The sequence below is a fragment of the Cucurbita maxima genome, unplaced genomic scaffold (assembly GCF_002738345.1).
Source record: "Cucurbita maxima cultivar Rimu unplaced genomic scaffold, Cmax_1.0 Cma_Scf00012, whole genome shotgun sequence".
Taxonomy (NCBI): Eukaryota; Viridiplantae; Streptophyta; class Magnoliopsida; order Cucurbitales; family Cucurbitaceae; genus Cucurbita; species Cucurbita maxima.
The window spans coordinates 1,201,809-1,224,102 of record NW_019272028.1 but is presented as its reverse complement, the minus strand read 5'-3'; the positions used below and the strand labels follow the sequence as shown (position 1 = coordinate 1,224,102).

The following is a 22,294-nucleotide window of genomic DNA, read 5'->3' as shown; positions in this document are numbered from 1 at the left end:
GTTTGATTTATAATGAAAAACCCTCTTCGTTTCTGTTCTTTCATGTCCTCAGAGGAGATTCGTCCTCCATCCAAATTATCCAGGTTCAAATTTCACAAAACCCATCTATCTAAGATTTAAAAGCTCTAAGAATTCTCTATCCATCCTACGAAAATGAAGTCTTTAAATGGTGGTTTGTTGATATGAACAGAATGATAGATTATCTTATGACAATACATGCCAACAATCAGCCTACTGTTAAGAACAGAATGTCACGAATTCATTTCATTATAAGCTCCTTGAAAAAGAATGTACAATAGTATATATCAATGGAAGAGATGCTGCCCGTTTCTACAAAATTAAACAAATAAAGAACAATATGGGTTTACCTTAATCACCAATAGTCCCCACAAGAACACCTCCCATCTCTGAAATGGTGGAATCTGCTAGCATCTCTCACCACAATTTCACGTTTGGTTATCATAGCAATCAGCTTAATCACAGAATGGCAGTCACCACAAACGCGATGGCCCTGCACAATTTGTAATGGCGTTTGTTTTAAAGTATTGATAAGTCCATAAGCTATGGCCAATTTCTCACTGTGGTATATCTGTATCTTTTCTTCATGATCTACATCTGGAAGCAAGATGTTCTGTTCAGGAACATAACCAAGCTTTGAGATCTCTAACATTAACTCGTCCACTTTTTCGACGACTTTTTCTATTTCGGGATGGTGTTTATCCCCAGAGAGGAATGCGTGGGGTTGATGTTTAACTTCAATCCAACTACATGCTGGAAGCATACTCAAGCCCTTTCGTTTCAATGTCCGAACAACATCAGCTGCTTCCTTTAACTTGCCAGAGCTTTTATATATGTTTAAAAGCACTATATAATTACGAAGCTTCTCGGGTTCCATCCCGTAAAGTTTTTCAGCTGCATATTTTCCAAGTTCTAGATTTTCATGAACTCTACAAGCTCTAAGCAAGGCAGCCCACATATTTGCTGTTGGTTGAAACGGAGCTTTCCTTATAAGGGCATAGGCTTCATCTAGGAGCCCTTCTCGACCTAGCAATTCAATCATGCACGTGTAATGCATAGCGCGCAGTTTGATCTTATGATCCCTAGTCATTGATTGAAAAATTTCCCATCCACGTTCGAATAAACCTGAAATGCTGCATGCAGATAGAACAGCAAGAAATGTCACATGGTTTGGTACCATGCCTTCCCGAAGCATTCTCTCAAATATCTCAATGGCCTCCTCCCCTCGACCGTGATTCCCATATCCAGCTATCAAAGCATTCCATGATATCAAGTTTTTACAGGACATTCTGTCAAAAATATGTCTAGCATCATCTACCTTTCCCCATTTGCTATAGAAATCCACAAGTGCTGTATTAGCTACTACATCTAACCCAAAACCATTACGAACTAAACTCGCGTGCGCTTGCTTAGCGCGTGTTACCGAGGCCAATCTCGAACATATCCTTATAATTATCGAAAAGGTGAAATGGTCGATTTTAACTCCAGAGTCACGCATCTGAAAATATAGATTCAGAGCTTCTTCACTGTGGCCATGGAGTGCGTAACCAGCTATAATTGAATTCCATCCAACTATTGTCTTGTCGGGCATCTCATCAAAGACACAATGAGCGTCTTCAAGGCCTCCACACTTGCTGTACATGTCAATCAACGCACAGGAAACAAAAATGTCCTGTCCTACGCCTGCCTTTACTGCACACGAGTGTAATTGCTTACCAGGAAAAATAAGTTCCAAACCAGCCGATGCCCGTATCACTGTGGCAAAGGTGCGAGGGCTGCAACCAGGATACTCTTCCCACATCATAATGAACAACCTAAACGCTTCTTTATAATTTCCAGAGTCTACATACCCGGAAATTATGGTATTCCACGAAACCGCATTCCTCTCGGGCATTTCATCGAACAATTTAGAAGCATCAATCATCATCCCACATCTCACATGCATAAGTAGAATCCTGTTCATAATATATTGATCAGGCTCAATTCCATTATCAATCATGTAAGCACACAACCTCTTCGCCCCTCTTATAGATTTCAAGCCAATACACGCAATAATCAACGCATCAAATGTGCTATTACCAACATCATAACCACCCTCCAGCTCAAGAATTTCAAACATCTCAAGTGCATCTCTGAACTTATTACACAGAACCAACTTCTCAATATGGCAACAGATCCGTACACTGGATTTTGTAATTCGGGTCTCCTTCGAAGGCGTTCCTTTACGAACGTCGCGATCGACTTTCGAAGGCTTGGGTTTGAGTCGTGGCCGTAGCCCTTGTTCCAAGGAAGAGCACTTGACCCAACAAAACGAATTACGCAATTTTCTTCTATTGGACCACAAAGAATACGCAGACAGCAAAGATCTGTCCCGAAAAAGCTCGGAACCGGAGAAATGATGGGAGAAGTAGGAAGTAGAGCTGGAGAGGGAAGTACGTCGAAGGTGATCATGAACATAGTTTTGATAGAGAGGGACTTCCATGGCTGATAAATCGAAAGAGATGCGTCAAGTCGGAATGGCGGGGGTGGGGAAGTTACCTGGAGAGATTAGGAAGCTAAAGGATGTCCTGAAATTGGATGAATTAGAAGACGGTTGATTGAAAAGATGAACGTGCAGTAGTAGTAGATTCGGAGTGGGTTCATCCTCCGGAGAAACAATGGCAGAGAGAAAGAAGACGGGATGTGGATTCAAGAGGGAGCATCAACATCGAGTACTCCGCCACCGCCGGTTTCTTTTTTGTCGGTCGTTCATCCTCTTCGCAATAACCAACCCGGGGTTTTAGGTTTTGCATTTTAACCATTAATTTCTTTTTTCTTTTATAATTTTAATTCAACGCTCATCTTTTAACTCCTAAATTTAATAACATTTAATACAGAGGTTGCATTACAAAAAAATAAAATAGTTATTAAATGAAGCTTAAAAAACACAATTTAAAATTCATGTTTATTTAATAAAAATGCAATGTTAGAAAAGTGAAAAAAGTTGAATTCTACCACGGTAACAAATGCTTATCCATTAGAGAAGAGGAAATCCTTCCTCCATGGGTAGCAAATGCTTATCCATTAGCCAATATCGTTACTGTATAGGTAGATCTCGTTGTGAAAGACCGGTAAATAGCTAATTCATAGGCAGAGCCAAAGAGGGTGTTTGGAGAAAGACAGAGTTTCGGTGTATAAGTTTCCACACCCTTAAAAAAAATCTACATATAAGTTTCCATACTTTTATAAAAAAATGCTTTGCTCCTCTGACGTGGGATCTCACATTCTATTAAGATTTGTAACATATCGAATCGAATCGTTTAGTAAGGTTTAGACACTTAGTCTAAGTGCATCTTTACCTAAACATTATCATCAAAGAATAATGTGTAATTTGATGTTATCTTTTTTCTTGGTTTGCAATACATCTGCCATCTGGGTTAGCAAGTGCCACATATTTTTCTTTTGATCCTACTTCTAGCATATGGAGTATCCATTCCATGGAACAAAATCTGATTCTCTGATTCCAACACTTCAGAAACCTTCCTTTTCATTCATTTTCTTCAACCTATAATCTTAGGTGAAAATAGGAATTCAAATCTCTGTTTCCTTGCTTCTCGTGTCGAGTCTAATACTACACGACAATCCCTTCCATGGCGATCTTTATCTCGATGGGAATCCAGTTCCAGAAAACTCGTACACCTGCTGCACTACATTCCCAGATTAATTCCCCAAACACAACAGAATTTAGGGTAGCTAAGAGAATTCAAACACAAGGGTACTACTAATACTTCTTTAACCATAAAAGAGGTGGCAGAAAAAGCCTTCTGAACCTAACTTGAATGCAGCTCACCCAAGAACATCACCAGAAAAATATTCGTCCATTTTCATCTCAGGGTCGCTACTTCACCTTTCAACCATTCAGATTTGTTTCTAGTTAGTTTCAAGATCACTATGAGATCCTACATTGGCTGGGGAGAAGAACGAAACATTCTTTATAAAGATGTGGAAACCTCTACCTAGCAGAGGGGAAGCTCGAAAAGGAAACCCCAAAGAAAACAATATCTATTAGTGATGGGCTTGAACCGTTACAATGCCATTAAGTTTCATATCTATTCAGATGCATAGCAATCAAAATTCATCACAGAAGATAGATCTGAAAGTAGTTAGTTTAATAATATTATAGCAGAAAACAAAAGCTTCTCCAGCCGTTTCAGCACCATCAAATCTACAAATAATATTATATATAAACAGCTTCTTGTGAACTAAGATGTAGAATCTGATTGGCATCAAAACCAAAAAGATTACAGCTTTTCACAAGACAGCAGGCATAAATGACAAGAAATTTCAGTTCAGTGAACACCAGAATTTCAAGCTTGCATTTAACTAATAATCTTTAAGGTAATATACTATGTTGATCTGTACTAACATGCATATATTTCCCTGAAAGTGTAATTAAATCATACTAAGAAATATAGATCTAGAAGAACATATGAAGGTGATGCAATAAGGGTTGTATATTCCCTAATTAAAAACTGTATATGTTCCTTACACCTGTCTGCCATGAGCTTATTTAGAGACATGATTTTCCACAAGAGTAAGAAAAATCTTCTCAGCATATTTTGTATACCTGTGATGATTATCCTATCTATATGCTTCAAGCAATATTATAGATGCTACTATTTCTTGATCTTCTTCAGCTGCTTCCTAGGCCCAGGAACTTCCAATCGACCAACAGAACAGCCACATCTAGCTCGAAATATGAGCACAGCTCTTCCATTAGGAGGTGCCATCTTCTTAAGTTCAGCTTCTAATTCGCGGTGATGATCACGGGGCAATTCAAACAGCCCTTCCTTCACTCCATTTTTAACTAATGGACTAGAGTTCTTCACACACTCCTCTGTCTCCAATTGGATATCGAATTCAGCTGCCTTTCGAAGACCCTTGCAATAAGGATTTCCACATTTCCTGTTCGTGCAAATTAAAACAACCCAGGCAGCTAATGAAGCACAGAAAATGCTAAGTCCAATGGATCCATAAATCCAAGGAGCACGAGAGACTTCCTCCCCCATTAAATACAGAATCGCGCCGAAAATATCAAGGAATTCAACGATAACGAGCTTCATATAGGGGAATAACAAAACCCCACAAGCACCAACCACAGCGATCAAAATCACAACATCGATGACGGCCGATCGAGACCTATGACAAACGGGGAATTTCGAACAAGTCGATGAGACAGTCATCTTCCTGTTCCTTGATTTGGAACTTGGATCGGATAAATTCACTGAACTCGCCATGACGGTTGGTTGGTCAACGGACTTGCAGACCGAGATTGAGTATGGGAAATAGACCATCTCAAATCAAATTCCAACCGAACTGCGATCGAAACTGCCCGATTCAATCAAACACAGAATCAATCAATCAAATCCAGCAATTCAGACCCCGAATCAGATCGAACAACTCAAGGGAAAAATCCAAATCGAGAAAAGGGTATTATTAATTCCAGATGAAAAAGAAAACCCAGAAATTTGTCGGCGCCTAAACCAATTCCAACTCCTCAATCGAATCGAAACGGCAATTAAAACCCAAAAAAGAGGTAATGGGGATTGAGAAATCGGCGAAACGGGTTAAAGCCAAAAGAGTGGAGACAGAAAAAGAAGAAGAAAATAGTGGAGAGAGCGTGATTTGAAGCTTGAAAGCCACATCTCCTGTGGAAAAAGAAAGAGAAATCAGTTGAAGAATTTAGGAAATGGCAATCGGGAAGTCAGAGGATGAAGGAAGCTTACGTGGGCTACTTCTTCCTTATGGGCTTTGGATTTCTCCTTCCATGATGTGGAAATGATTTGGTGGGACACTCCATGGGCCTGGCCCACACCTTTTTCTTTTCTTTTTTTAAATTAACCTAATTTACTAATATAATATTAATTAAAACTTAAAACAATCCCAACTTTAAAAGATTTTTGGAATTTTTTTAAAAATTTAGTTTCCATTTATGGAAGTAATAATTTGATGGATGGATGTTAATTAAAGTGTTTTGTTTCTTACTCGATTAAAATAATATAATAGAATATACTTTTAATTTTTAAACAATAGAATTAACTAATGATTAGATACTATTTTTATTTTATTTATAATTGAAATTTGACCTTTTTTTTTTTTTTGTCAATATATATATATATAAATTCTCAAAAAATGAACAAAAAAAAATAAAAAATTAATTTGGTAGATATTCAAACCGCGTTTGTACCACAAATGGACAAATCAAAATTCAAAACCCAAACGCAATGCCATTGCCGTTGTTCATGAAAAGAAAGAAAAAATCACTGACCTGAAAACTACCAAACGTTGACTTTGAAGTCTTTGGGTCAAAATGGGAATTGGGCATTGCCTCAAGGTTTCAAATTTTTTTATTATGACATTGAAAAATAATTCTCTCTCTCTTTTTTTTAGATCTAAACAGCATTTTCTTTCTTTTTTTAATTTTTTATTATGAATAAAATAAAAACGAGTTCTGGTTGGGCCGAAGCCCATATTCACTTGCTTGACCTAATTTTCATAGGTGGGCTTGGATTTTAACTTATATGGAAATGGGCTTATTCGGGTGGTTTGAGCCCAAATGCCACGTGGGCATTTTTATCCATTTTATATACTTTATTAATGAATACGTGTATTATAAAAATAGTTAATGAAATTATGTTCTAACCACCAAATATTTTATTATAGGTTAAATTAGGATTTGATCTTAGATATTTTATTAAAGGTTAATAAAGTTGAAAGGATATAAATTATTTCTATTTTGTTATTTTTTATATCTTTTAAGTTAGATTTGAAGGGCTTTATTTTAGGAGGAAAATAAAATAAAATAATAAAATAAAATCTTATCCTCTCATTAAATTCCTCTGGATCTGAACACTCCTCATACCTTCCTTTTACCTTCCCTTCACAACTCTCTCCCTCTCTCTAAAATAATGCCTAAAATCTTCCCAATTCTTCTCCTTCTCTTCATCATTCTTGGTACTCAACGCAATTTCCCATATTTTTCTTCTATGTTCACTCCCTCGATTCTCATAGTTCTTCATTTTTTCTTCAGGATTTGGCGTGGGAGCGATGGAAGCAGCGGCACATGCCGGCTATGATACCAGTTCATCACAAAAGGTAAGCTTTTTGGAAGCCTAGAAATGGAGTTTTTGGAAGCTATTGGTTAATTAACGAAGGGGTTTGTGTTGGCAGAAGAGTGGGGGCAAACCCAGGAAAGTGATGATGGAAGTGATGGACTATGCAGATCCAGGCCCAAATACCAATACAAGAAGTGGCTATCTCACTCCCCCTTCTTCTCCTCCTCTGCCGCCCTCTTCATGAATCTCAATAATAATTTTTTCTCTGTTCTTCGTTTCTCATATCATATTCTAACTCCCAAGTGTAATTCATGCATGGAATTGTACCTTTTGCTGTCAGATTTCCGGTAATTTGCTTCTAATATTCGATCAAGTAATTACATTATTTTATGACTAGTTATAACTTGGGCTTTGTGCAATATTAATAAACTAAGCATTCGCACGAGTATAGATCACATCCCAACAATAATATATAAAGTAAATGGAATTGTTAAATAATAATAATTTAGTGAAATAAGAGAAATAAATCAAAATAATTTTCCAATTTTATATGGTTGCATTTAAAGCTAGGCTATAACTATATTGACATTTTAATACTTGTATTCAAATGTGACCAACTTTAGGTTATTTAACAACGTTGTTGTTATTTTTTGTTTTATGGGTTTATCATACATTTTCCATACCATTGTGTTTTATTTTCGAAGGAAAGTTGGTTGGAAATGAGAGAGGACGACATGTCCGACATTGTATCAGTTGATCAACTTGACTTGATTCATAGGCATGGATTAGAGTTGTACACTAAAGAGAGAGAAGCATAAAAACGGTAACTTAGAGAGAGTTCATACGCATAATTTTCTTTTCCACATGCATCTTGATTACATACTTAAAAAGATTAAAGTTTTACATGTGACTTAGAAAGATAGTACTTTGGGTGGAGGAACTACGGAGTCGACAGATGGAACTTTGGGTGGAGGGACAACGGAGTTGACAAGTGGAACTTTGGGAGGAGGAACAACGGAGTTGACAGATGGAACTTTGGGAGGAGGTACAGAGTTGACAGATGATACTTTGGGTGGAGGTACAGAGTTGATAGATGATACTTTTGGTGGAGGAACTACAGAGTTGACAGATGGAATTTTCGGTAGAGGACACATAGTTGACAGATTATACTCTAGGTGGAGGCACAGAGTTGACAGATTGTACTCTGGGTGGAGGCACAGAGTTGACAGATTGTACTCTGGGTGGAGGCACAGAGTTGACAGATTGTTCTCCGGGTGGAGGCACAGAGTTGACAGATTGTACTCTGGGTGGAGGCACAGAGTTGACAGATTGTTCTCCGGGTGGAGGAATAGAGTTGACAGATTGTTCTCCGGGTGGAGGTATAGAGTTGACAGATTGTTCTCCGGGTGGAGGAATAGAGTTGACAGATTGTTCTCCGGGTGGAGGTATAGAGTTGACAGATGGAACTTTCGGTGGAGGAACCACAGAGTTGACAGATGGAACTTTCGGTGGAGGAACCACAGAGTTGACAGATGGTACTTTGGATGGAGGAGCAACATGATTAACATATGGTACTTTGGATGGAGAAACAACAGAGTCAACCGGTAGAACTTTGGGAGGAGGAACAGGAGGAATAACAGAGTCAAAAGGAATAACAAAAGAATTAAATGCTTCCATCTTCATCTTCCTCGAATATACTTCCTTTCCCTACCAACAAACACACAAAAGTTCATTTTAGCTCCAACATAACAATATATTAGTATGTTCCTAAAATTTCTATAAAAAAAATGGTAGTGTTTACTTAGAACAAACAAAAATGGTTGATTTCAATTGCTTTTAGCGGATCATATAACTAAGTTAGTTCTAAATTATTTTAGATAATAAATAATACAATTTGGGAGTACCTTCATTGACATATCTCCCATCACTGCTTCAACTCCAAATCCTTAAAAAAACAATCGGATCAAAATCCAATATTTAACTAAATATGTGTATGTAAATAAAGAATCTTAAGAATCAAAAACTTACCAGATGAAAACACGAAGCATGAAAGGAGAAGAACGAAGAAAACTCCATGGTTACCCATTTCTTTTCTCTCTAGTTCTTTTGTTAAGACTAAAGAGACGATTTGAGGCTTTAGAGTTCCGGTCCAAAGCTATATTTATAATGTGAAATTCAAAGACATTAATGATATATTTGGAAACAAAAATCGTAAACCTCAGTGTAAACCTAAAAACATCATATTATTATTAAAACTATGTTTGATAACTAACTCGTGTCTCGAACTTTCGTAGTACAAACCAATGACATCTAAGTGGATGCTTGCATGGAGTCCCACTAGACACATGGTATCATGATTTGTCAACTTCTTTTCATATACGATCAAATATCAAATTGAGTTTTATGATTGTAAGAAGGGAAGTCATAAATTTTGTTCCATCGCCAAATATTATCAAATTCAGTTACACATCGACGCATACCCTTTGGAAAAAAGATTTATTTAATTTTCTATCAAATATTTATTGTAGCCATATTTCGAAAGGTGGCGATGAAACATTAACCTTAGAATAGATAGTTGGGATTAATCTTCTCTATTCTTTGTTTCCAACTGTAATTCATGCATGATTCATGCATGGAACTGCACCTTTTGGTGTCAAATTTCCAGTAATTTGCTTCTAATATTTGATCAAATAATTACATTATTTTATGATTAATTATAACTTGGGGTTTGTGCAATAGTGATAAACTAAGTATTCCCACGAGAATAGATCCCAACAATAATATATAAAGTAAATGGAATTGTTAAATAATAATAATTTAGTAATATAAGAGAAATAAATCAAAATAATTTCCCAATTTATATGGTTGCATTTAAAGCTATAACTATATTGACATTATACTACTTGTATTCAAATGTGACCGACTTTAGGTTATTTAACAACGTTGGATACATGGTTTTGTTTTTATTTTTTGTTTTATGATTTTATCATACGTTATCCATACCATTGTCTTTTATTTGCCGAAGGAAAGTTGGTTGGAAATGAGGGAGGAAAACATGTCCGACATTGTATCAGTTGATCAACTCAACTTGGTTCATAGGCATGGATTAGAGTTGCGCACTAAAGAGAGAACATAAAAACGGTAACTTAGAGAGAGTTCATAAGCTTAATTTCTTTTCTATATGCATGTTGATTACATACTTGAAAAGATTAAAAGTTTTACATGTGACTTCGAAAAGAGGATGAAGCTGAAAAATTCTAGTGTGTTTTTGGTTGGGGTTTGTTAGAGATAAGTAAGTTGTTACATGCCAACTGAGTTGACAGATGGAACTTTGGGAGGACGGACTACTGAGTCGACCGATGGTACTTTAGGTGGAGGAACTACGAAGTCGACAGATGGTACGCCAAATGATACTTTGGGTGGAGGAACTACGGAGTCGACAGATGGTATGCCAGATGATACTTTGGGTGGAGGAACTACGGAGTCGACAGATGGAACTTTGGGTGGAGGAATTACGGAGTCGACAGATGGTACTTTGGGTGGAGGAACAACAGAGTTGTCAGATAGTACTTTTGGTGAAGGAACAATAGAGTTGCTAGATGGTACTTTGGGTGGAGGAACAACAGAGTTGTAGGATGATACCTTGGGTGTAGGATCAACAGAGTTGACAGATGGAACTTTGGGTGGAGGAACAACAGCGTTGACAGATATTAACGACCCTCTTTTATTATTAAGACTCTGTTTGATAACAACTTTGTATTTCAAAAGTTCACCGTACAAACCAATAGATTGTGATATCTAAGTAGACCCATGACATCATGATTAAATGACTATTAAGTTATTTCCATATATGATCAAATATTAATAAATTATTTCCATGTTTGACCAAATACTGCCAAATTGAGTTTTATGATGGTTAGAATGGAAGTCATAAAATTGATTTTTTGACTAAATATTATCGATTTGTTACGCATTGATGTATCGCTTCAAATTAGACAAAAATTGTAAATTTTTCGAGAAAAGATTTGTTTAATTTTCTATCAAATATTCATTGTAGCCATGTTTGGAAAGTTGGCGATGAAACATTAGGCAAGTGCAGATAGTTGAGATTGATCTTTAACTATGTATTTTAGAGAAACAACGTGAGTTTTTTCATTTTATATTTTTCACTTGTTTACAATTGTGACAACCCATTTTCTCGAGTCACGAGCCATGACTTCTACTATTGGCGGAAAATTTAAAATAACTTTGATCAAGCTAAACTTAGGGTTCTAGGATAACACGATTAGCTCTATACTAGTTCTTCTGTTCGTAACCAACTTATATATCATATGCACCGATGCGTCACTTCATCATGAACACTATCAATCTAGACAAATTCCATATAAAAAATTACTTGGCGGCTTTCTAATAGGCTCTATAATATCATCATCATCAGGGAGGGAGCGACCCTCATGTTTGTTAACTATCATATACTCATATGGTCTCTTATCCTCGTCCATACAAGTTCACGACTAAGGAATAGTTGAAAATCTCCTAATTGTCTCCATACATAGTATTTTCATGATACTATAAAGTTAAACATACATGGTAGACACACAACTACTTACCGAGTATATTTTTATACGCATTTGAAAAGAAAAATTCGGTTGTATTTTTCTTTTATTTATTTATCCCAAAGTAAAAAAGAAAATTCTCGGGATATTATTATTCGGAGTGAAAAATCTGAATTCCGTTGTATAATGGGGGACATAGAGAGTAATTTTGAAGAGAGTAAAATCAGTCCCCAGGGTCAAAACCCTAGATAGACTCCGGCACAGGAAGTCTCGACAATCAACGATCGTTTCCCAAAAATTATCGATTTCGAACAGTCGGTGTTCGCCTCACATTGCTACCCTTCTTCTTCATTGTTCCTCAATCTACAGGTTGCTTTTGATTTTGCTTCTAACGTTTCTAATTTCTAAGTCTATCCTCCTCCGTTTTATTTTCTGTTTTCGTTATCAATTGTTTCATCTGTTGTTGCTCAGTTTTGCGATACTTCTGCGATGCGGTTGTATTCATTGTCCTGCTATATCTATCTGCGTCTGATTGTGCTGTCGAGTTGAGATCTAAACTCGTTTTCTGTTCTTATTTCTAATTTGGCAAGAGCACTGCTCTGGAAAAAAAAAAGTTTCTTCTTGATGCCTGTAGAAGGCTATAAATTGTATCCCTGCGGAAAGCGGAAAGAGAACGATTTTTTTGTCATAAAAGTAGCTACAATCTCGTTTAATTTTTCGTTTCTTTTGTTTTCTGTTCCATTTAGTTTTGTTAAATCAGCCGTTTTGTTGTGCAGTGAGCTAACAATAATGTTAAAACTGATATATGAAGATGGAACGGTCTTTGTTTTTGTTATAGCTGGTCCTCTTTTCATATCCTTGGCCGGAAACATGAGTTTTTCACTTACAACTGAGCAAGCCGTTTGCTAAGATGTGTATCTCATATTGAATCATTTTCTTGTGTTGTGTTCGATGCACGCATGATGTTGTAGCATATATGTTCAGGTTCTGATCTAGCTAAGATATGTTTGGGCTGTTCAGATTTTTTGTTATCCTTAATTATTTTTTGTATTAATTCATGGCTTTAATACAGTTTTTTTCTTTAAATTTGTGTGGAGACAGATATAACCAATTTTTCAGTCCATGGCTGGTCAGAGGAACAGTTATGGAAAACGGAACCATTCTCAGTCTGATTATGCTGAAAATGGAGGGAACAGACGAAGAAGTCATGGTGATGACCGAGACCAGTTTGTCATAGATCCAGAGGATACTGTTTACCGGTATTTGTGCCCTGTAAAAAAGATTGGTAGTGTTATTGGAAGAGGAGGGGAGATAGTGAAGCAGTTAAGGATAGATACTAAATCAAAGATTAGAATTGGAGAAACAGTGCCTGGATGTGATGAGCGTGTTATAACTATCTACAGTCCAAGCAATGAGATTAATTCCATGGAAGATAGTGATTATGTTTCTCCTGCTCAGGAGGCCTTGTTTAAAGTGCATGATAGAGTTGTGGCTGATGACTTAAATGAGGAGGAATCTGAGGGAGGAGGTCCCCATGTCACAGCGAGAATTCTTGTACCATCTGATCAAATTGGTTGTATTATTGGGAAAGGTGGACAGATTGTGCAGAATATTCGCACTGAGACTGGGGCACTGGTTCGAATTCTTAAGGATGATCATTTGCCACGTTGTGCTCTGAATTCTGATGAACTTGTACAGGTAAGTGGATGGATTTACCAAATGTTTTTGCTCCTTTACAGTATTTATTTAGTTGAAGTTATGTGTTTCAGGTTTCTGGTGAACCCTCGATTGTGAAGAAAGCCTTGTACCAGATTGCATCTCGACTGCATGACAATCCATCACGATCTCAGCATCTACTTGCTTCTGCCATACCTGGTGTCTATGCTTCTGGTGGTTCAATTTTGGCTCCCACACATGGTGCTCCAATAATGGGATTAGCCCCATTGGTTGGTCCGTATGGAGGTTATAAAGGTGATAGTGGTAATTGGTCCAGGTCTTTATATTCAGCTCCAAGAGAAGAATTGTCTTCAGCAAAAGAGTTTTCTCTCCGACTGGTATGTCCAAGTGAAAATATTGGAGGTGTCATTGGAAAAGGTGGAGCCGTAATCAATCAAATTAGACAGGAGACTAAGGCTGCCATAAAAGTTGATAGTTCTACTGAAGGAGATGATAGCTTGATTAATATTTCATCTAAGGAGGTTTAATCTAATCTTTTATTTCTCTGTTTTTGTTGGCTGTGGATTATAATTCTGACATCTTTGTTACTGCTTCAGTTCTTTGAAGATTCATATTCTCCCACATTGGAAGCTGCATTGCGCTTGCAACCAAGATGCAGTGAGAAAGTAGAAAGAGATTCTGGGATTATTTCATTCACAACCCGCCTGCTTGTGCCTACATCACGAATTGGTTGCCTAATTGGTAAAGGTGGAGCTATCATTACTGAGTTGAGAAGGCTCACCAAAGCTAATATTCGAATACTGTCAAAAGAGAACCTTCCTAAGGTTGCCTTGGAGGATGATGAAATGGTGCAGGTAGTCACTGTTAATTGATTGATATTCATTTTCTTGTCGTGATAAACTCATATGTTTCATATGGCTTGGGTTGGTTTGGGTTAATTTGGTTTGTTTTTATGATTAGATATCTGGGGATCTTGATGTCGCCAAGGAGGCTCTTGTACATATAGTGACTAGGCTAAGAGCCAACCTTTTTGATAGAGAAGGTGCTCTCTCTGCTATGCTGCCTGTTCTGCCTTATCTTCCCCTATCAGCTGATGGTTCAGATAGTCTAAATTATGATGGGAGAGATAGTAAAAGACATGGGCGTGGACATTCTTATTCTAGTGGTTATGGGGGTTTCAGTGATTTGGCTGCTGGTGATGGTTATGGAAGTTACAGTGGTTCACAGGTATGTATATTATCCTTGACACATATAATGCCAGATAAAGTTTTGAAAATTTCCACCTATCTGCCTTTAATTGAAAATAAATTCATTTTTCATCTTGATATTTAACTTATTATTGGTCAAAATCTAACGACCCAACATCTAATTTGCAACTAAAGCCAACCTTTTTCTTTGTAGATTGGTGGTGGTGGTGGTAATGCATACGGGGCCTATGGAAATTTTTCTATGGGACGAAGTGGTAGCTCAGGGTAAATTATTCTCTTCATCTCCATTTCTTGTTGTCAATCTAGAAAGCAGGAAAAATTATTTGGATTGACCTTCTGCAGTTGGTGCACCTATTAATTATTTTGTCAAATCTTGCATATCTTTATAAGCATTATGATCAGATTTAATTAGTTAATGTATAGGTAGTGTATAACATTAGTTAGTTCATGTATAGAAAGTGTATATCTTTATAAGCATTATGAATCGATTTTAATTTTTCCTTAGGGTTTCTGGACATGGCAGTGAACCTCGGAGGAGAAATTATTCCTAGCTTGGCAGTCATTATTTACTGGTATGTTATTCTCTTCTCCCTTGGGGTAGGAATAAAGAGAGAAAATATGGAAGAAAAGATAACTTCACCTGTTCTATAACGCTAGCCAAAGAACCACTGACAATTGTTAGTTTGATAAACATAAGCTATCCGGTCTCCCTATGCTCAAAATTCTGATACAATTATTTTCCCCTTGCCTTTCCCTTCCCATTAAAACAGCTGAGATTTATGAAGCCTGAGGCCAGCCTACTGCCTTAACCTGAAGATCAGATGAACCAGCGTTTGACATATTCATGGCCCACCTTGATGCTACCTTTAGTCGGACTATGCCTGAAGATCTTGTTGACTCTTAATTCTAACTCGTCCACACACCAAGATGACCATGAATAAAATCTTGAGCTCCTAAGAACCTACTAGCCAAAATTCCTGGGTTTTTTTGTTGTTTTTTCCTGCACAAATATTGAACTATGAAACCATGTTTACTTCCGCAATGGACACCCGTGGAGTTTTCGTTTTGTGTGGTTTTACTACTATAAGATTTGTTTATAATTCACGATGTCAAGGAAGTTCCTTTTCTTTTTTCTTTTCTATTCTTTTTTACCATGGATTGCAGCCCATATCTGCATCGTTCACCTGAATTGTGCAGGGATTAAGTGTCATACCCTGCTCTCTTGCACCCAACAGTCATTCATTTTTATGGCGATATAACATCCCTACTTTAGACTTATTAATTTCTGAAAAAAAGAAAGGGTTTTCTTATTTAGTAGCAAGAGTACTCTACTCAGGGGTAGCGTGTTTGATCCTTTGAGTGAACTTAATAAGAAAAACCTTTGATGTCTTTTTGGTCTAGGCCTGGAAGTGGGCTGGGGTGTGCCTCTAGATTACTGGGTTGAGGTCCCTAATGCCGGGTTATTTGAAAAAAAAAAAAAAAAAAAATTATCAAGTCCCAACAGTGTTGTTTCAGAATATGGAATGAGCATAACAAAAGAGGTCAGATCGTTTTATAGTTCTTCAAGATATAGCTATTGAACTTTGTGAAATTGGAAATAATATGTGGCTTAAAGATGTATTCGATCCTTTGAATGAAATAACTTGTTGCATAGCTTGTCGAAACCTGCCATACATCTTTTATGATCTCTTTTGTCCATTTCTAAGCTTCTGTAAAAACCCTTTAGTTTTCACCACCAGACTTGATTTTTTATTTCAACATCATTCTGCCATTTGAAGTACGGCAGGGCAGATATTTATACCATCGTTCCACAACAACACACGACAACCTTTACCTCTTATAGCCACGCTAAAACATGCTGTTTTAGTTTTTCCATAAAGTGGAAGGCTATATTATGCCAAGCCGGTGTCTTATTCTATACTTGACTGGGTAAAGGTAAGAGCAGTTATAGTTTGAGAATGCATTGCTTTTTTTATTGCTTATACTGTCTGTCAGGCTATCTTATGCCATGCATTTTGTTTTCTTTTTTCTGTGTTCTAATTTCATATTGGATATACAGTACTTTATCTTCAAAGGACTGTTATCTTTTGTTAACGTATCTATGTACTGGGTTACTCGCAAAAAAGCACCTCTTCTTCTATGGAAGGACATAACATTCTCTGACCTTGGACATGGTCTATGCTAACATGGAAACTTCTGTTGTAGCTAGAACTGTTGTAAGAACCGTGCTGGTCTCATGGCTAGTATTAGCTGTTGCTGAATGTAACTGGATTTTAATCCTTTAGAAAATAAAGGTTAGGTAAACTTCGTCAGTACTACAGATTGTCAGTATTCGGAACAAAACTGAGTTCTTTTGATCTTTTAGAGTCGTCTTCAAGGTAGATGGTTGCTTCTTGGGGACAGAGACTTAACATGGCCTGTCTACAATCAATTCGAAGATTAATTCAGAGCTGATGGATAGAATCATGGATAGAATTATATGTTGATTGAATTGAGACTGAAGTTAAATGGGTAAGAATCTGTATTTTTTTTTTCAATAGAATTATTTCAATGTTTTATTGTTCGAAATTTAGAATTCATTATAATGAATAATATTGCGTTACAATTTCTAATGTGCATATGGTCAGTATGAAACAATAGCCTTTAGTATTGTAACCTACTTCTATATTAAGGCAAATGTTCCCACACTTGGGTTTTCTGAGAGGTTGTGGCTATTGATCAAGTTGAACACCCTAATTGGTTTTGTTAGCTACTTAATGTTTTGAAGAATTTGTACAAATTGGTTTTATTAATTGAAATAAAAATTTGGTACAGATATAATATGTTCCATTTTTCTCAATTCCAGTTGGCAGATTACAATGGAGTAAAGGCTGGCCTTCAAATTGAAATTTCTCCTTTAGATCTTGGTTCAGAATCAAATTGTAAGCTCTCATGTATTTACTTGGTATTCCCTTTTGATTAAGAAAAAACAGATTCAATCAAAATGGAAAACATGAAATCAAAACTTTAATATCCTACCTACTAATTATTTTGATTTGTAATAAAAATTTGGTCTGGGTACTCTGTGGCCTCTAATATTTAGGATAATTATTAATGTTTTAAAATTGCTATTTGAGAGTGCATATTTTCAAAATTTTAGCTCTCCAACAAAACCACTATCATGACTATCTCTAAATATGTTAATTAAACGACAATTGTATAGATAAGTTTTTGTTAGCATATTTAAAATAATAATAAAATCTAATCAAGAACTTTTTGTATTACTAAGGGCAAAATTGAAAATTTTAAAAGATAAAAAATTGATATTCCAATTTATTTGGAATATGATTACTAATTGTCAAGGTCAATTTACTCCAAAATATGCATTTAATTATTTAAAATCAATTTAGTATTTGATTTTACAATTTAAATGAGATTTTGAATAATTAAAAGCATATAAGTAGTTTTAAAGAAAAAACATTTTATAATCGGTCTCAAAGATGTCCTTATGTACCTAATTAAATTTTGAACTGGAATTAATCTAAATTAAAAATGACTCTTTCCAAGTAAAAAGAGGACCAAAATTCACATCTAATGGTTTAGAACTTAAAAGAGAACTTAGAAAAGAAAGTGTGTGAAGCACACAATTCCCACCCAACAAATATAAAATTTTGCATAAAAAAATAAGGAAGTGAACAAAGTGGAATTGTTTCTGATAGAGTCTAGAGGCAATCACAAAACTGAACCCAACTCAACTTCCCTCGATTTCTTTCCTAATTTGATCCTTTTTTTTTATGTTCTTGTTTTTGCAAACCAACTTCCCAACTGCCCTCATCTTCTCCAAAGGACATCTGTTGAGTTATGAATGGTGATGATTAAGAAGAAGAGGATGAACATTGAATGGAAGTCCTTCCAAAAATACATTTGAAAAATGTCCCATGTTATATCTTCTTCTTCCTTTTCAATTTAAAGTAGATTATCCCTAAGTTCCCCCTCTTTGTGGAGTGGAGTTGTTATGCTCTCCTGTGGGCTCTTTCGCCACTAAACTTCACCAAAACAACATTGCATAGCCTTTGTATTGCATATTAATAGATCCTTGGTGCACACTACTCAGCCATGCACATTGAGCGTCCTAAACAAACCCCCTCTCAAAGCTTCCAAAAAAAGATGAAGGCAACTATGAGCGAGTCAAGTGAGCTAAAGAGCTCCAAAACCAAACCAGGGGTGAACCGAGGTTTGTCGATACTCGACTTCATCCTAAGGTTGGCTGCCATTGTTGGAACATTAGGAAGTGCAATAGCTATGGGAACCACCAACCAGACTCTTCCGTTTGTCACACAGTTTATTCAGTTCAGAGCTGAGTATAATGATATCCCTATGTTTACGTATGTCATAAATAACTACTTTATATTTCAAAGACTGACTCAATGATTTACTAACCTCTTTTGGGTGTTTGAGCAGCTTCTTTGTTGTAGCCAACGCCATTGTAAGTGGCTACTTGGTTCTTTCTCTACCTTTTTCTATATTCCACATCCTGAGGAACAGAGCGCATGGCACAAGGGTTCTGCTGGTCTTCTTAGATGGGGTACTTCCTTTTATCTGTATGAACTTCAATCAGCTTAAGAAAACTTAGGCAGTAATTCAAACAAAGAAAGAAAAGTGGACCATGTTCGCTTACTTGTAATTTGTACAATTGTGAACAGGGAATGATGGCTCTTTTGACATCTGGGGCATCTGCAGCGGCGGCCATTGTATACTTAGCACACAAAGGAAATGCCAAGACAAATTGGCTAGCCGTCTGCCAACAGTTCAACTCTTTCTGTGAGCGAATCTCAGGCTCTTTGATCGGATCTTTTGCAGCAATTATTCTGTTTTTGGTTATGATCTTCCTGTCCGGTGTTGCACTGTCTCATCGTCGTCGTTGAAAGTAGTTTGTGAGAACTGCATCATGATCTTTTTATCTGCAAATACTAATGCATATATGAATTTGAGTGTGCTACAAAATGACTAGAGCTCCAATCTGTCAGTGTGTGTATGTATTGTGATTTCTACCAAGTTGATGTAATCAATGAAAACCGTATGAGTATTATTATATCTCTCAGCTCGCCCAACACAATGCAGATAGACTTCAACAGGAAAACATGGTAACACTCCTATCAATATAAAAATCATGTAAAGACCAAGGGAGAGTATAATCCATGTTGAGGATTGTTGAGAAATGAGTCCTACATCGGCTAATTAAGGGGTTGATCATGGATTTATAAGTAAGGAATACATCTCCATTGGTACGAAGTCTTTTGGAGAAACCAAAAGCAAAAGCCATGAGAGCTTGTGGCTATTGGAACAGAATGCACATTGTGCCTTCGGTCCTTCATGACCGAGAGAAAATACACGAAAGATGAGAGCATAGCAACGCAAAGTTAACTACTTTCTTTGACGAACTTTAGCTTTGAGTCGAACAAAAAATTCATTAGAAAGCTATTATCTGCATCGATCATACTACGACCTGCCTCCTTCTTCACCCCACCATCATCCATCAACTTTCGTACTTTCTCGACACCATCCCACTCACCTTTTGATGCATATATGTTAGATAGGAGTACATAATCCCCACTCTCATCCTTCCTCATTTTGAGTAATTGCTCGTTGGCACGCCTTCCCAACTCGACATCTCCATGTACTCTACAAGCCCCTAGCAGTGTTCTCCAAATGATGGCATTAGGTTCAATCTCCATTGTGTCTATAAAATCAAATGCTTCAATCAATAACCCAGCTCGCCCCAAGATGTCAACCATACATCCGTAATGCTTGATGTTCGGCTCAATTTTATACGAGTCTCTCATGAGATTAAAATACATACGCCCTTCTTGTACTTTCCCTGCATGACTACAAGCAACCAACACACCAACAAAAGTGATCTCATTTGGCCTGATTTTCAACCTGAGCATTTCTTGAAACAGATTTATGGATTCCTTGGCATGTCCATGAAAAGCCAATCCTCCTATTATTGAATTCCATGAGGAGGTATCTTTATCTCTCATCGCTCGGAACACGTCCAGAGCATTCTCAATGCTTCCACACTTGGCATACATGTCTATAAGTGCATTACCAAGAAGCACACTTATATCTCCACAATACATATCGAAAATGGAACGGTATATCTTCTTTCCAACTTCCAAGTCTCCCAAATCAGCAGTAGCAGATAAGATACTCAACATTGTCACATCGTCTGGCCTTTGTCCCACATCTCTCATTGCATCAAACATCTCCAGAGCTTCCCTGTTCAATCCCGATAGAACGTATCCGGCAATCATTGCATTCCACGTGACGACATCTTTGTTCGGAGCTTCATCAAACAGTTTCCTTGCCTTCTCCATTGCCCCGAGCTTTGCATATGCCGTTATCATCACATTCCACGAGACCAAGTCTCTTATTGGCATTTCATCAAACAGTTGTCGTGCAACATCCAATTCCCCTCTTCTTGCATACCCTGCTGTCAAAGCTGACCAAGGCACAACATCCCTTTTAGCAGAGGCATCAAAAAGTGCTCTTGCAGTGCTCAAATCGCCACAGTTAGCATGAAAGTAAATAAGAGTATTCCTTACAAATGTATTGGATTGAAACCCAAACTTCACAACCTTCCCATGAATCCCAAATCCTAACTTAACCCAAGAAAGTTTAGTACATGCCTTGAGAACAAAGGAGAAGGTAAATTTATCAGGCTTAACCCCACGATTTTCCATCTGGGCGTAAAGAGAAACAGCGCTTGCAGGCGCCAGACTCTGAGCCGAACCCCTGATCATGGTGTTCCACATGAAGATATCCGGTTCAGTAATTTGAGCAAACACTTGATGGGCATAGTGCATTGTTCCAGAAACAGCTATAGCACTGAGGAAAATAAGTTCTCTGAGGGCAGAGGGGCTTGAATTAAAGCCATTGACGACCAAAAAAGCATGAAGTTGCTTCAAAGTACGAAAATTGGTGCATTTCTGCCATAAGCTAGAGCGTTGAAAGCGGTTGGAGCTAACATTATCATTTGTTCTCTTTCGGATCATCAAAAGAGTGTGTTGAGACGAGGGGCAATAGTTGGATTTGGAATTTGGGTTTCATGCAGTTCTCGCACTACATTATTCATATTTATGTCACTTTTTGTATTTATCAATAATTTAGGTTTTTTTTTTATTTTTTATTTTACTATTTAAAGATTAAGAGAGAGAGAGAAAAAATTGGTCCAAGAGGAACCAAACATTGCGAAGGGGTGGAAACCTCTTTTTGGAAGACACGTTTTAAAATTTAAGGTTGACAACTATAAGTAAGGAGCAAAAGCGGATAATATCACTAGATTTGAGTTGTTACAAATAGTATTAGAGTCAAGTTACGGGACGATGCTAAACACTGGTTGGAGAAGGGGTAAACCCTCTCCATAAAAGACAAATTTCAAAACTATGAGGTTGACAACGTTACATAACGAGTCAAAGTGGACAATATCTACTAGTGATAGACTTAGACGGTTGGTATTAAAGTCATACACCAAGCGATGTGCTAGTGAGAATGCTAGATCTAAGAGAGTGGCTTGTGAGATCTCACATTAATTGGAAAGGGGTATGAAACATTCATTATAAGAGTATGAAAACCTCTCCGTAATAGACACATTTTACCGTGAAGCTGACGACGATACATAACAAATTAAAACAGATCATATTTGTTAGTAGTGAACTTAGGCTTTTACATGACCCTCGAATAATTTTAAAATTTTAACGAA

At 36.9% G+C, this 22,294-nt stretch overlaps 6 protein-coding genes across 6 annotated transcripts; 2 read left to right on the top strand and 4 right to left on the bottom strand.

Moving 5' to 3' along the window:
• Positions 1-237: 237 nt before the first annotated feature.
• LOC111486894 (pentatricopeptide repeat-containing protein At5g50390, chloroplastic) lies at positions 238-2,802 on the bottom strand. Its single transcript, XM_023134054.1, has one exon. It carries the CDS (start codon positions 2,498-2,500, stop codon positions 374-376), a length of 2,127 nt encoding a protein of 708 aa, XP_022989822.1. The 5' UTR covers positions 2,501-2,802; the 3' UTR covers positions 238-373.
• A 1,547-nt stretch (positions 2,803-4,349) lies between these two features.
• On the bottom strand, positions 4,350-5,770 carry LOC111486899 (uncharacterized protein At5g19025-like). The gene has a single exon (XM_023134061.1). It carries the CDS (start codon positions 5,349-5,351, stop codon positions 4,674-4,676), a length of 678 nt encoding a protein of 225 aa, XP_022989829.1. The 5' UTR covers positions 5,352-5,770; the 3' UTR covers positions 4,350-4,673.
• Positions 5,771-7,950: 2,180 nt separating this feature from the next.
• Positions 7,951-8,810, bottom strand: LOC111486900 (neural Wiskott-Aldrich syndrome protein-like). The gene is made up of 2 exons (XM_023134062.1): positions 8,701-8,810; positions 7,951-8,664 (listed from the first exon to the last, which is right to left on the bottom strand). The coding sequence occupies exons 1-2, from the start codon at positions 8,793-8,795 to the stop codon at positions 8,277-8,279; spliced, it is 483 nt and encodes a 160-aa protein (XP_022989830.1). The 5' UTR covers positions 8,796-8,810; the 3' UTR covers positions 7,951-8,276.
• Positions 8,811-11,855: 3,045 nt separating this feature from the next.
• On the top strand, positions 11,856-17,165 carry LOC111487058 (KH domain-containing protein HEN4-like). The gene is made up of 8 exons (XM_023134277.1): positions 11,856-12,037; positions 12,770-13,366; positions 13,438-13,866; positions 13,942-14,199; positions 14,306-14,572; positions 14,747-14,817; positions 15,059-15,125; positions 15,324-17,165. Exons 2-7 carry the CDS (start codon positions 12,791-12,793, stop codon positions 15,102-15,104), a joined length of 1,647 nt encoding a protein of 548 aa, XP_022990045.1. The 5' UTR covers positions 11,856-12,037; positions 12,770-12,790; the 3' UTR covers positions 15,105-15,125; positions 15,324-17,165.
• Positions 17,166-18,189: 1,024 nt separating this feature from the next.
• LOC111487433 (casparian strip membrane protein 1) lies at positions 18,190-19,741 on the top strand. Its single transcript, XM_023134830.1, has 3 exons — positions 18,190-18,917; positions 18,994-19,117; positions 19,236-19,741. Exons 1-3 carry the CDS (start codon positions 18,649-18,651, stop codon positions 19,455-19,457), a joined length of 615 nt encoding a protein of 204 aa, XP_022990598.1. The 5' UTR covers positions 18,190-18,648; the 3' UTR covers positions 19,458-19,741.
• Positions 19,742-19,799: 58 nt separating this feature from the next.
• Positions 19,800-21,629, bottom strand: LOC111487155 (pentatricopeptide repeat-containing protein At5g15300). Its single transcript, XM_023134417.1, has one exon. The coding sequence runs from the start codon at positions 21,585-21,587 to the stop codon at positions 19,953-19,955; it is 1,635 nt and encodes a 544-aa protein (XP_022990185.1). The 5' UTR covers positions 21,588-21,629; the 3' UTR covers positions 19,800-19,952.
• Positions 21,630-22,294: the final 665 nt, after the last annotated feature.

Excerpts from the sequence above, each read along its gene's own strand:
- LOC111486900 (XM_023134062.1), bottom strand. The coding sequence starts at position 8,795 with ATGAAGATGGAAGCATTTAATTCTTTTGTTATTCCTTTTGACTCTGTT. Across the intron at positions 8,665-8,700 it reads CTACCGGTTGACTCTGTTGT|TCCTCCATCCAAAGTACCAT; the intron begins TTCTCCATCCAA and ends TAATCATGTTGC.
- LOC111487155 (XM_023134417.1), bottom strand. The coding sequence starts at position 21,587 with ATGATCCGAAAGAGAACAAATGATAATGTTAGCTCCAACCGCTTTCAA.
- LOC111487433 (XM_023134830.1), top strand. The coding sequence starts at position 18,649 with ATGCACATTGAGCGTCCTAAACAAACCCCCTCTCAAAGCTTCCAAAAA. Across the intron at positions 18,918-18,993 it reads AATGATATCCCTATGTTTAC|CTTCTTTGTTGTAGCCAACG; the intron begins GTATGTCATAAA and ends GTGTTTGAGCAG. Across the intron at positions 19,118-19,235 it reads TGCTGGTCTTCTTAGATGGG|GGAATGATGGCTCTTTTGAC; the intron begins GTACTTCCTTTT and ends AATTGTGAACAG.
- LOC111486899 (XM_023134061.1), bottom strand. The coding sequence starts at position 5,351 with ATGGTCTATTTCCCATACTCAATCTCGGTCTGCAAGTCCGTTGACCAA.
- LOC111486894 (XM_023134054.1), bottom strand. The coding sequence starts at position 2,500 with ATGGAAGTCCCTCTCTATCAAAACTATGTTCATGATCACCTTCGACGT.
- LOC111487058 (XM_023134277.1), top strand. The coding sequence starts at position 12,791 with ATGGCTGGTCAGAGGAACAGTTATGGAAAACGGAACCATTCTCAGTCT. Across the intron at positions 14,200-14,305 it reads AGGATGATGAAATGGTGCAG|ATATCTGGGGATCTTGATGT; the intron begins GTAGTCACTGTT and ends TTTTATGATTAG. Across the intron at positions 14,573-14,746 it reads GAAGTTACAGTGGTTCACAG|ATTGGTGGTGGTGGTGGTAA; the intron begins GTATGTATATTA and ends TTTTCTTTGTAG.